The sequence below is a fragment of the Amyelois transitella genome, chromosome 5 (assembly GCF_032362555.1).
Source record: "Amyelois transitella isolate CPQ chromosome 5, ilAmyTran1.1, whole genome shotgun sequence".
Classification (NCBI taxonomy): Eukaryota; Metazoa; Arthropoda; class Insecta; order Lepidoptera; family Pyralidae; genus Amyelois; species Amyelois transitella.
In genome coordinates this window covers 4,988,360-5,001,978 of record NC_083508.1, presented here as the reverse complement: position 1 = coordinate 5,001,978, position 13,619 = coordinate 4,988,360, and the positions used below count along the sequence as shown (strand labels likewise).

Genomic DNA, 13,619 nt, shown 5'->3' with positions numbered 1-13,619 from the left:
AGCAGTTACAGTAGAAAAACAGTTTCACTTTAATTTCTATTACCTAACAAAACATACATTCATATGGTCACGTCTATATCCTTTGCGGGGTAGACAGAGCCAACAGTCTTGAAAAGACTCAATGGCCACGTTCAGCTATTTGGCTTAATGATAGAATTGAGATTCAAATAGTGACAAGTTGCTAGCCCATCGCCTAAAAAATAATCCCAAGTTTGTAAGCCTATCCCTTAGTAGCCTTTTACGACATCAATGGGAAAGAGATGGAGTGGTTCTATTCTTTTTTGTATTGGTGCCGGGAACCACACTAATATGTATTGAATAAGAATCCAGAAACAGGAAACGTGTTTAAATCTAAATGGGAAATCTTAATTCAATAATTTTATGGTATTCTTCTAAACACGGTTTATTGAACATGCCATGCCAATGGAAAAAATGTCCTCAAAATGTAATGTTTTTAAATCTGTGACTCAAAACCATGCTCAAAACAAAAATTATGTTTCTGACGGATCCTCAGGATGAGAAATGTTGATGAAGAAAATCAAGCGGAGGTGGCGTTGGTAGATATGTGAAAGCGCATCAACGTGTTGCTAAGCAACGACACGACACCCAATCCATATCTTACCACGAGAGTTCCCCGCTGAATCAACAACTACAACTTCATCTTTGCAAATAATGGCGGAAGAATTACAGAAAGCACATTTATTTTACGATGATATCAATAAAATAAGGGTGTTAGAGGCTTCCGTCCTCAAGGAAACAGAAGATGTGAAAAATACCTGTAAAGATTATGAAACAAGTTTCGTATCATCCTGCACGAGCAATGGACCCTGTATAAAGAAATGATTTAGCTATTATTATTCCCTAGTTATCTCTTATAACTTATCGTCAGTTTGGTTGGCGGGCTATAATTTCCCACTCCCTTTTATTTTTGCAGAAGTACAGGATTTCAAGAAAACTGTAAACTCGCTGCTTGAAATGTTGACGGCTTTGGGTGACAATGTAGAAAAGCAGAAGATGGCTGCAATAGGTGCGACAAACCACCTTAAATCTATAGCTAAAGAACGAGAATCTGAACAGGCGAAATTGCAGGTAGGTCAATATTGGCCACTGGCTCAAAGAACGAAAATATTAATTTAAACACACTTGATGCACGTTGGTGTCACTCTTTTCATCGGCCATTACCTTTCACCCTTAATCCGAGATACAGGACAAGAAAGATGTCGTGTCAAAAGCAAGCCTTATCTGGAAGGAAGACGAGTTAAGGCAACGATTTACGCATACTTTAATCGCCATCAAAACAGAGCCCACCTACCTACTTTTAAAGCTGACCTCTATGACACCACAAAGTTATTATATTCTCTGAGAACTTAAATCAAATTACATTCCGAGCATAATACCGAATTTGAACTTTATTGGTTAAACATAAGGCTCAAGTTCAGCAACGCAGTCCTTCAGAAACCGCTTCAGCCGATAGTGTAGTTAAATTCAAACATTCAGGAAAAGCGATTTTTATAGGTTATTAAATTACTTCCATTCATATGTAGAAAATTGGTCTTATTTTTTTCCACAGGCTGAAATAAACGACAAAACTGTGATTCTAGAGCAACTGGATAGTGAATATGATGCGCTGCAAATCCTCGAGGCGACTCAAGTGGAGACAATTGAATATCTCACACAACTTAGATAAACAAATTATATTTATAAATATAACGTAATAAACTGATAAATATACTAATTTATATATTGGTTCCTGCACTTAAGAATGGGGCCACCCCTAAAGACCTGCCTTGCCCACATCTGCCGCATTATTTACGAATATTGACAAGGTTTATCCTCCCTCTTTATCTCCATTCGTGATTCGTCTATCCATTCGTGATCTATCCTGGATTGTGGTCTAAGCCGGGTTTCTCCCCATGAAGCACGCAAATGAGATGAAATCTTAGGGATTCTACTGAGACTATCACCACATCGACACACTATAGATACTTTTTTACCAACAATTTCCTTAGCAGGATGATGGTATACATTTTGATGTACAAGTACACGCTATATTATTAAGCTTTAAAAAATAAAAGAATAGAAATACAGTCTGTAAAAATGTATTTTTCATCGAAACACACATTGAAAAGAGAAAGTTACTTATCTGTTTGTAAATTAATAGGTTTCCCTGAGTAATTGTATGTTATCTAAACGGAATTGGAAATAAAATTATTAAGCAAGTAAAAGTAAAATTACCGGTGTTTATAAAAATATAACTACTTATTACTACAGAGTAACACGGATAAATTATTGAAATATACATTCATTCCCTTGATTACAATGTTTTTATTCTTATGTAAGGAACAAGTCAATGTCACATTCATTGAAAAAATATTTAATTCTAACCAATGTCACATGTTTTTTAATTTAATTGAACAAAATAAGTACATTCAATTTACTTTTTTCGATACATAAATGAAAGATGAAACAACATCCTTCTCGTCAACCAAAATTAAAATAATAGATTCAATTCAATAATAACAAAAGACAACGCTTTTTACTGGCGAATCCGCAAACATGCACATACATTTTACGAAATAATACTTGCCAAATAACACGGAAAAAAGGTCTTTTTGTGACGTAAAAGAGTAGAAAAACTGTTAAGCTAGTTTGTATACAAAACAATAACAATGTTCTAAATTCAAACATAAGGGTTTTTCTACCCTTGTTCGTCGCTATGTAAAGAATTTAACATTCACGTAATGGCACAATATTTTTTCATTATTTTTAGATAATTGAATTTAATAAGGAAAGCATATGAGATACAGACACTGCATAGATGTTAAGAATAAATTAAATTAAACTGGGGTTCCTCTACAAAAAATATGTGATCATCTTATGTTCTAAAGCGAACCATTGATAAATGATTTTGTTTCTTACATTTACAGCTTACATACTAAGACTTCAGTTCTCAATTTTATCCACAACATCGTCCCTTTCAGCTGCATGTTAGAGCAGATGCAAAATCTATTCAAAATATCTTATAAGAAATTTACCTTGATAAGGCAACCCCTATGACAAGCCTACATAACAGCCTACATTTCCAAAATAATTTTATAAGTTAAATCCGGTAATGAGATAAGTTTAAATAATATGCAAGTATATGTAATTATTTAGCGCCCTAGATTATCATATATATCCAATTATAAGAAATATAATGTCTTGCTATTTAAGATGCACCACAAATATTTTAATTGTTTTGAACTGTTTTGTTTTTCCTAAAGTCCAGCACTATATTTAATTTTAATTTTAAGGCTCATTCAAAGGGAATATATTTGTCAACGACGCCAGCGCAGTTACAATACCTACAAACCTTGCACACATGAAAAAATAGTCTCACTGCAAGAAAAATGAGGCTCTCAAGAAAAATGTAAATGGAAACTTCAATTCAATAGAAATGATGGTAAACCCTCACTCAAAATATCAAACTGATATTCCCGCTTAGCCATAATAGATTAGTCTTCACCAAACATTTCACAATACTATGAGTGGCTTGAACACTGCTTGTCCTTAACCTACTTCAGGCCTTACACACTCGACGTCACTACTGAACTAGATAAGGGGTCATCGACCTTTTGCCTCTTGGTGTCTTGCTGATCATCCACGCTTGGTTCCTCTTCAGCCACTCGCTTCTTTGATCCCTCTGCAGTGGAATGCTGGCCCACTTCGCTTATAACGCCACCTTTGAACCGCACTATGATGGCTGTCATATTGTCGCAGCCAGTTCCGTCGCCCATTGTACTTGGAGCCAAACAGCGGTCGAACATCTGCGAAAAAGAACATAATTTACAACTCATAATTTGGCTATTCTCAAAAAATTATTGAAAAAGAGTATTTCCACAAAAATGTATCAACAACTGCTTAAAAAAAGAAATGTTTCTAATCCTTTGAAATAATAAAAGATATATTTTTCACCCATTAAGTACAAACCTCTTCGCATATCTGAGATAGCCTTTCTCTGCCTTCAACCAGTCTGGGCAGTACAAAATCGCAGACATCTTGACTAGACATAAAGTTCCATATTCCATCACAAGCCAGTACCATGAACTGATCTTTTTCAGGGTCTATTGTTAGTGTTTTGACATCTGGCAGTGCTGTGATCATCTGTTCCTTGGGGCCCAAGTCTTTGTTTTGTTTGTAGGAGTGGTCTCCGATTGCCCGCGAAAGGTTCAGGCCACCATTAATGCGTCCGTCGTTGGACACTTTCCCGCCGGCTTTAGTGATTCGTTCGAGCTCAGGCGCGTCCTCAGGCTTGTGGTCTATAGACATGTCTATGGCTTTGCCCTCTCTGCAGACGATGCATCGGGAATCGCCGGCATTAGCCACGTACAGTTCATTTCCTAAGAACAAATTTAATATTCAGTTGAAGATAATTGAAGATAAAGGAATATGAGGCAATATCACGACAACCAAAGGAATATAAATTTTTGCTTTTACAATTTATGTGTACATTTGGTGCGTATACAATGTTACAAAGACATTCTTATATTTTTGTAAAAGGAAATGTCACATGAATACATACTGACTTTCAAATAAAGCACTATCTTGTTTGACTGGACGCAAATACTATTGCAATATAAGCAAAAAAATTTTCTCAAAATACGACAATTACCCTTCAGCAGTGCGACAACAGCCGTGCATCCGCTATCATTTCCGGGCTCCTCCGCCATGCTGATATCCTCCTCTCCGTCTTCGTCACTCGAGTCGTTCTCCCCTTCCTCCTCATCCTCCTCCTCTTCTTCTTCCTCACCTTATAACACAGAATTAATAAAATAGTAGATAAATACAATTAAACATTGCTAACCAATGCTCAATCACAGTGCGGTATATAAAATTGTAAGGAAAGCTGCAAATTCAGGAAACTGGATACATTTACGTGATCTAACGGGACAGGTTCCCCTTCAAAGGTTAAGGTCATATAGGAGTCGCTTTGTGTAAAAAACCTAATTCACCCAATCTAGGATGTGGGACTAACAAATTTTTATCCATTTCTCAAATAAATATACCATCATTTGAAGAGTCTTCAACGCCATTAACATTCTCTTCGTCCGAGGAGTTGATCTCGCCTCCTTCGAAGGTTTCATCATTGGAGTCACTCTCCTCGTCATCTTCCATGGAGGCCTGCCTCAACAGAGACTCGTATACAGCGGCGGCCGCACGACGGAGTTTGGACTTCTTTGGACGCTCAGGCGTCGGCTTGTCTGTACTTGACACGGGAGACACTTTGTCTGAAATATTTTAAAACTTTTTTATTTTCTGTAAAGTACCTACCTTTTTTTTCTTTATTTGTTCTACCATTGTTTGCTACATTGATCCATGATATAATACCATACATACATGTGTATGTATTATACATACATAATATGATAATTTAATTGCTAAATGTACAAACCATTTAAGGTAAACACCACATACTCAAATTCTTAATTAAAAACATTAAAAATATTGAGTGAAGTTCAAAAATTTAAAAAAAAGCTGAGCGTGGCCTATCAGTCTTTTCAAGACTGTTGGCTCTGTCTACCCCACAAGGGATATAGACGTGACCATATGTATGTATGTAACTTCAAAAATTTTTTCAATTAGTAACAAAATATTTTAATTGTTTTGATAATATAAAATTTAAGAACAAGGCGATGTGACAAAAAAAAATTAAATATCACTACATAGTATAAAACAAAGTCGCTGTTTTAGTCTGTTTGTCTGTATGCTTAAATCTTTAAAATTACGCAACGGATTTTGATGCGGTTTTTTGTAACAGGTAGAGTGATTCAAGAGGAAGGTTTTTATGTATAATTTTTTCCGAATTTTGCACCCGTGCGAAGCCGGGGCGGGTCGCTAGTTTTTAATAAATCTTGAGACAGCTCAAAGAACAGAAAAATAATATAAATCAAGTGTCGATATTTTATAAAAAATATCAACACTTCATTTTTCGACCTCATGCAATTCTGCTACTAAAATGATAATTTATGTAATTTGCGAGCTATCTCTGAGAATGGAGAAGTAAATTTATTGGAGAATAATTTGAAAATAGATATTTAATTACCTTTTCCTTTGCCACTCTTCACAGGTGTAGCCGACCCGTTGGAAGAAGAAATGTTATTATCTTCGCCATCTGCCTGTTTCGAGTCCGACACTTCTCCATTGCATCCGTCACCATTGCCGGCTACTGGCACCTTACTAACATCCATACTTTGCTCAGGTTGATGGCAATTGTCTCCCGAGCTATCGGGGGCTGTCAGTGATGGTTTGGTGACCTCTTTGGGGTCCTTGGTTTTCTGATCAGGCTCACTTGTTGAAACCTATAATAATAAAATATATGAACTATTTATGTATCTTGTTCCGGAAGAGTAGGCCTTCGACCTCTATCTTAAAGTATATAAGACGGCTGATTTCTTTACTCCAGACCAAAAAAGTAACTTTATTATGCTTTTCATAAAAATCAGCAATAACAACTTTATACTTACCTCTCCTCCTCTTACCATTCCTTAACTACTTTACTACTTACCTCTCCATTCAGATCCTTGTCCTCTTCGTTGGAATTCGTAGAAGATACTCCTCCTGTGTCTTCCTCTGGGTTGCCCACCTTGACTTCTTCTCCATTCTTACTGGAGGAAGCACCGCTGGGAACCTCCAAACTGGAACCTGCGGCAACAGTCCCTGAACTTGATGCACCTGTTTATATCACATTATGTTGTTTTTATTTTAGATTATGGTGAACTGCTATTTTAAAAAAAAGCTTTTCAGGAATAAGCGATACTACTGGCACCAAAAATTAAAATTTTGAAGCAGATGGCACACACTGACAGTGCTTTTCTTCACTAATTAACCAGAATATGTGATCTGCGAATGGAATCCGCTTATCACAAAATACTATAAATTTCCTCTATTTTCTCTGTCTGTATGAATGTGCTAATTTCGGAAAATTGTGGATGGATTTTGTTCCTGTTTGAAATGATGGAAAGTGTGTTTTCTGAGGAAGGATTCTAAGGATAATTAATATATGCGAACGTAAAATTAAATGTACTCATCAAGGTAAAGTAAGGCTACTATTTTTCTATAATATGTAAACTATTTTTCACAAAAAAAAACAATGAATGAAAAAAATAGTATATACCTGAGCCACCTGCTTCATCATTGTTCTTCTTAGCCCTCAGGCAAGGAGACAATGGAGTCGCCGTGTCACCAAGTCGGGCGCGGTGCAGAGTACTAAGCTTGTTCTCATATTTTGCTAGCACCTCCTATTAACAAATTTTCGTGAAAATATACATAGATAAGGTTGGTTAAAAGTATTTCTTATTTTCAGTGAGAACATGTTTGCCTATGATATATATATAAATATATAGAAATATAGAATTGCTACTACCATAATTATTTAAGTTCATTTTGGAGCTCTCTGTGTCTCTTAATGATCAAGACCAAGATTTTGTTCAGTGTACAGATCATTCTATGCAATACATTATATGTACATAAATCTTTTTTTAAAATTGGCAATCCATAATATATATATATATATATATTTTTATATATATATTTATTTATATATATATATATATATATATATATATTTTTCTTTTTTCAATATTAAATCTCATAAATATATAAAATTAATCAATGTATTCTCTCGTCCACATTCTATTCTAAGTATAATTTAATATTGTGAAGTTGACGTTGTTGAAGAAAATGCTGCAGTGCAGTTTGTTACCGCTTCTTCTGCACTGATGATCTGTACACTGAACAAAATCATTCTATGCAATACATTTATATATATTATATATATATAAATGTATTGCATAGAATGATCTGTACACTGAACAAAATCTTGGTCTTGATCATTAAGAGACACAGAGAGCTCCAAAATGAACTTAAATAATTATGGTAGTAGCAATTCTACTTAACATATTGTTTTGATTTATTTACAAAATTATTTCAAGCTTTTTGCACATTTATACAACTGCACAACCAAGATTCAAATGGTATGGATTCCTCAGGGATGATTGTGGATTTTAAATGCAAGTTGTTGTGTGTAAATCTTGATTTCCTCAATCCAAGATAGTGCTCCAGGGCTCCACTCCAGAAAATGAGGATGATGAGTCCATCACCAAGGGAATGATGAAATATCAAGTCGGAATTTTAACAAACCTGTAGTGGAAGATGTGCCTCTTGATATAGATTACTGACATTTTCATCATCAGATTGCTCATTGTCACTCGGTCCAGGAGGATTTATTTCACCTAAAAGTAGGAAAACATTAGATAAATCAAAAATAATTGCTATGGACAGAGGCAGAAGTGCCATGTGGTTCCCAGAATAGAACAACTCCATCTCGTTCCCATGGATGTCGTAAAAGGTGACTAAGGGTGAGACTTATATACTAGCTAGCAACCTGTCACTATTTGAATATGGCCTTACAGTCTTTTCAAGACTGTTGGCTCTGTCTACCCCGCAAGGTATATAGACATGATAATATGTATGTACATATGTATATACGTTTGTACAGAGCCGAATCGCCTATACTCTCTAAGGGATAGGCAAGGAAAAAATATTTTATTACTTTTGTGTTTTTCAATTATTAATATGATAAAATATCACAGTAGAAATAGATAAATATGAAAAATACTAATTTTCATCTGGTCTTTCATGCTAATGTGATGGAATAATTGTATCTGTCTGTGGACCAAAGATTATGTGCTTTCAATATCCATATACATATAACCATGATAGAATAACAGCAGACTTCAACACCACATGTCTTTCTGCTATGTGTATATAATCTGCAAACTCAGCTGTCAGCATCAAAAGCTACTAACGACAATATGACTGATTGAAATATTAATCCAGTAAGTTTTAGCAGAATGCCTGCTTAACTTTGCCAAAGCTTGAGAATTTTTGATTGTTTCATTCTTTTGTCCTCTACAAAACATCTATTCCACCCTGCTCATACATAGATGACGGAAAAGGTAACAGATATTTTTTATTAAATAAAAAACTATGTTGACATAATATTTTAAAAGTAGATACACACCTGCTAATTCTTTGAGTACATCCATAACCTCTTTTGTAGCAATGGTTTCATCAAATCCAAGAAAAGCATCCTCCAAAGCTTTAACTAATAGGCCACTCTTGTATGCTTCTGTATTTTTGATATAATTTGGCAAATTTTGCGAGCAATAGGTGGCTACTTCGGCGCCGCCGTGACCATCGTACACAGCAAATAATGATGTTTGTTCATCAAAATCCAAAATTGTATTATGTGCATCCTAAAACCACAATATGGAAATAAGTAAGATAAGTAATATAACGGGGAAGCTAATTTACCTTTGAACGAACATAGTTCATTCAGGTTACAAACTCTCAACAACCAGTAGCGAATAGAACAATGGGGTTCGTTTACAATATTGTTTTAACAGTAATATTGCAACGCAGATTATTATACAGTAAACAATTAAATGCGTTTATAGCATGTTATATCAAGTCACATATATAAATAACGAAACAAATAATCGGTACCTCTTGATTGACACGCCATCCTTGCATGGAGCTAGCACCGCATTCTAATCTATCGTTTGATTCATCGCTTGACACTTTTTCAGTAACAGGCTCTGATAAATATGCACCCATTTTGGAATGTTCGATAAATAATTAACTTAAAATTATACGAATGAGGCGCGAAATGCCCGAAAATCGCGCAGGCGGCAAGCTAACAGAGACAAGTCAATCAACCGCCGTACCGTAATTGTATGGTGTTGCCATAATCTACTACAATACTATAATAAAGTATAGACTGACAAGACAAGGTCATTCTAAACATGGGGCATAAACAATAGAGGCTTTGGCGAAGATGGGACGGTTATTTACCGTCCATGTCTTTTTAGAATAGTGAAATTTACTATTAATATTATTTTTTCTTTTTTATTTCTACTATCTTTTTTATTGTTTTATTCTTTTTTTCTATTTCTCATTGTTTCACCATATGGTTTCCGGTACTTAAATAGAATAAGACCATTCCATCTCTTTCCCATGGATGTCTTAAAAGGTGACTAAAGGAAAAAGTACACTTTATTCACACATAAAATAAGTTTCCACGTTGGTCTGTCAGGGGAAAAAAATATAGTGTGTGCCAGCTGCTTTTCTTCCCATGAAGGTGTATCAAAGGAAAGGAAAGCCTAATTGAATCTCAGTTCAATATTTTTGACAGATATTGGGCTCTGTTTTATGGAAAAAAGACGTAAGAGATCTTATGACATTTAAAGCCTGACCAAAAAAATAAAAAACCTCGCCATGTTGCGGAAACCAAATTGAACTAATTTCTTGCACTGGCAACACTTACTACAAATGCCAACGGTCTATATCTGTCAAACTGATGTATTTTTGTAAATGTGCTTTTATAAGTTTTTTCTAAATTTAAAAGCCGAAGACCATCCATTGCCATGAAAAAAAAATAATTCACAATGTATTCAAATATTTGTCAACGAAAACGTCCGAGGGATTAGTTATATTCCCCTAAAAACATCACCGAAACAGTTGTCAATATAACTGATAGGTATGGGTAAAGTGACCATTTTTTTTGCGTCAGAGCGGGACGCTTTCAGTATTTTGTACATAAGTAAATAAAAAAATATTCTATATACTTAATATATAAGTTAATTATGAATAATTATATATACATATAATAAAACAGCAAAAATATTTTGTCTGTACATTTAGTATTTTTGACTGACTGTTCTCGTCAGCGAGATTTGAGTGCAATGTTGATATAAAATAAGCATAAAAATTTAGTTTGTTTGCAAAAGCGGGACATTTTTGCTCTTGCTGGGGACAGCGGGACAGGCAGCCTGAAAGCGGGACAATCCCGCCGAAAGCGGGACAATCCCGCCGAAAGCGGGACGTATGGTCACTTTAGGTATGGGTAAAGAAAATTGGCTTATTGTTTAGATATAAAGGTGTTTATTACTAGTTACTCAAATGTTTTAGGTATACCTATTTCGGTCTTCCTTAATGAAAATTCAAAGAGAAGCTAAGAAGTCACCTATATTTTCTACGCCCAAGAAAAATAAACCAAAATTGAAAAAGAAAATTAGTATAGACGATTTCCATTAGTGCTACAAGTGATAGTGAGTCCATCACGTCTGAACAGAGATTGATATGTCCTATGAATTAGTTGAATATTTAGCAAAATTGGATGTAGGTAAGAAGTATATTAATAGACTGAAGGATGAATTTGAAGATTTAGAGGAAATGAGCGATATTGAAGATGGATGGAAGGAATTTAAAAAAAGAATTGTGAAAGTAGCTGTTGAAGTGTGTGGTGTAAGTAGAAGAAGGAAAGGAAAAAATCACAAAAATGCGTGGATGAGTAAAGATGTGCAAGAACTTGTGCGATTAAAGAAGAAAGCATGGCTGGATTTGTTAGCAGCAAAAGCTAACTTAAGAATGCAAGAGGTTATAGATGAAGATGTGAATGAAGCACGTAAGGAATATAAGAAAATGAAAGATTTGGTTAAGAAAGCTGTGATTAGAAAGAAAGAAGAGTATAAAGAGGATTTTGATAAAAGGCTATCAGAAGACTTTCAGTCAAATCTGAAAGTATTCTGGAAATCCGTAAGGTCAGCCCGAGGAAATACTATAACCAGAGAGCTGACTAGGATCAGATGCCAGGATGGTAGCGTTGTGAAAGGAGAAGAATGTGTACTAAAGATATGGAAGGACTATTTTGAAAGTTTATTTGAAAAAAAGGAAGGAAATAAGAAAGATTTCTGCTATAGCGAAGAAAAAGAGAATGAGATGGAAGGCGAAATTGAAATGTTCGAAATTGTGGAAGCACTTAAGAGTATGAAAGCGGGAAAGGCTGCTGGGTGTGATAGAGTGTCGGTCGAGATGCTTAAAGCAGGAAAAGGCGTAGTAGCTAGTCAGTTGTACTGCCTTTTCAATTTGTGTTGGAGAAGCGGCCGAGTACCAAAAGATTGGTGTAAGGCTGTTATCGTGCCACTTTACAAAGGAAAAGGGTCACAGCTGGACTGCAAAAATTATCGTGGTATAAGCCTGCTTAGCGTCGTCGGCAAATTGTATGCTAAGGTATTGATTAATAGAGTCAGGAATGAAACTGATGACAAAATATGGGATGCTCAAGCGGGATTTCGAAAGGGAATGGGATGTACTGATCAGGTCTTTTCCTTGCGGTGCATAGCCGAAAAGTTTTTGGCCAAGAGTCAAAAAGTCTATTGCACATTCGTAGATCTGGAAAAGGCCTATGACAGAGTTGAGAGGAATGAATTGTGGTCAGCACTTTCTATGCATGGGGTGAGCAGTCTCTTAATACGAGCACTGAAATCCTTATATGAGGATTCGAGTGCTTGTGTCAGGATAAACGGAGCGCACACTGAGTGGTTTAAGATTGAGAAAGGCGTTAGGCAAGGATGTGTTGCGTCACCGTGGCTGTTCAACCTATTTATGGATAGCTGTTTGACAGATTTGAAAGAGTCTAAAAGTGGATTAAGGATGAATGAGTTACTCGTCAAATGTCTGCTCTATGCCGACGATCAGGTTATACTGGCGTCATCAGCGGAGGAGTTACAGGAGATGGTAAACTGTATGCATGAAGCTTTAAAAGAGAAAGGAATGAAAGTGAACGTAAGTAAAACTAAAACACTGGTTTTTGAAATGGAGAAAGAAATGACAGCATGTAATATTTTGATTGGAGGAGAAAAAGTGGAGCAAGTGAAAGAGTTTGTATATCTAGGATCAAAGTTTACATCAGATGGCAAGTATGATAGTGATATTGAAAGGAGAGTGAACGCGGGGAACATGGTGAATGGAGCTTTGCATGCCTTTATGAGCAGTCAGAAACTATCCAAAAAGGCTCGACTGGCTGTGCACAGGGGCGTGTTGGTCCCGACATTAATGTATGGGAGTGAAAGTTGGGTATGGCAAAAGAAGCATGAAAGCAGAATAAATGCAGTGGAAATGAGAGCGTTAAGGAGTATGATGGGTGTGAAATTGAGTGACAGGATAAGGAACAGCGTGATAAGGGAATGTTGTGATGTGAAAGAAGATGTAGTTACAGGAATAGAAAAGGGTATGTTAAGATGGTTCGGTCATGTGGAGAGGATGAATGAAAGCAGGTTGACTAAGCAGATATACAAGGAGAGTGTGGAGGGAAAGGTCGGAGTGGGAAGACCTAGACGAACGTATCTTGATCAAATTAAGGACGTCCTGGTAAAGGGTCAGGTCAAAAGTACCCGAAACCGCCGAGCTTGTATGAAGAGAGTTATGAATGTGGACGAAGCGAAAGAAGTATGCAGAGATCGTGGCAAGTGGAAAGAGGTAGTCTCTGCCTACCCCTCCGGGAAAGAGGCGTGATTTTATGTATGTATGTATGTATATATTGTTTATTTTATTTTCATATATGTATGAGTATGACTGAGTAACTCATAAAATATTGTTTCCTAAATTGTTTATGGTATAATAATATTTATAATTTAAGTATAAAAATACCGTGGCAAAAAAAGATTTTGTTGCCAATTCAATAGGCTATTTGACAAAGTTCTAAAAACTATCTTAGGGTATTTATTTGTTTATAAGGA

The 13,619-nt window shown here is 35.7% G+C and overlaps 2 protein-coding genes across 4 annotated transcripts; one reads left to right on the top strand and one right to left on the bottom strand.

Moving 5' to 3' along the window:
* Positions 1-638: 638 nt before the first annotated feature.
* On the top strand, positions 639-2,098 carry LOC106139070 (intraflagellar transport protein 20 homolog). Of its 2 annotated transcripts, none has more exons than XM_060954956.1 (3): positions 639-796; positions 938-1,089; positions 1,571-2,098. In XM_060954956.1, the coding sequence occupies exons 1-3, from the start codon at positions 673-675 to the stop codon at positions 1,685-1,687; spliced, it is 393 nt and encodes a 130-aa protein (XP_060810939.1). In that variant the 5' UTR covers positions 639-672; the 3' UTR covers positions 1,688-2,098. The 2 variants fall into 2 exon arrangements, with proteins under 2 accessions (XP_060810939.1, XP_013195863.1); XM_013340409.2 differs by having other exon boundaries at positions 935-1,089.
* LOC106139118 (uncharacterized) lies at positions 2,084-9,785 on the bottom strand. 2 transcript variants are annotated; one of them, XM_013340489.2, is made up of 10 exons: positions 9,547-9,785; positions 9,062-9,296; positions 8,179-8,270; positions 7,154-7,277; positions 6,545-6,711; positions 6,083-6,338; positions 5,046-5,267; positions 4,652-4,789; positions 3,970-4,379; positions 2,084-3,806 (listed from the first exon to the last, which is right to left on the bottom strand). In XM_013340489.2, the coding sequence occupies exons 1-10, from the start codon at positions 9,655-9,657 to the stop codon at positions 3,567-3,569; spliced, it is 1,995 nt and encodes a 664-aa protein (XP_013195943.1). In that variant the 5' UTR covers positions 9,658-9,785; the 3' UTR covers positions 2,084-3,566. The 2 variants fall into 2 exon arrangements, with proteins under 2 accessions (XP_013195943.1, XP_013195944.1); XM_013340490.2 differs by having other exon boundaries at positions 6,545-6,681.
* Between the last annotated feature and the right edge of the window lie 3,834 nt (positions 9,786-13,619).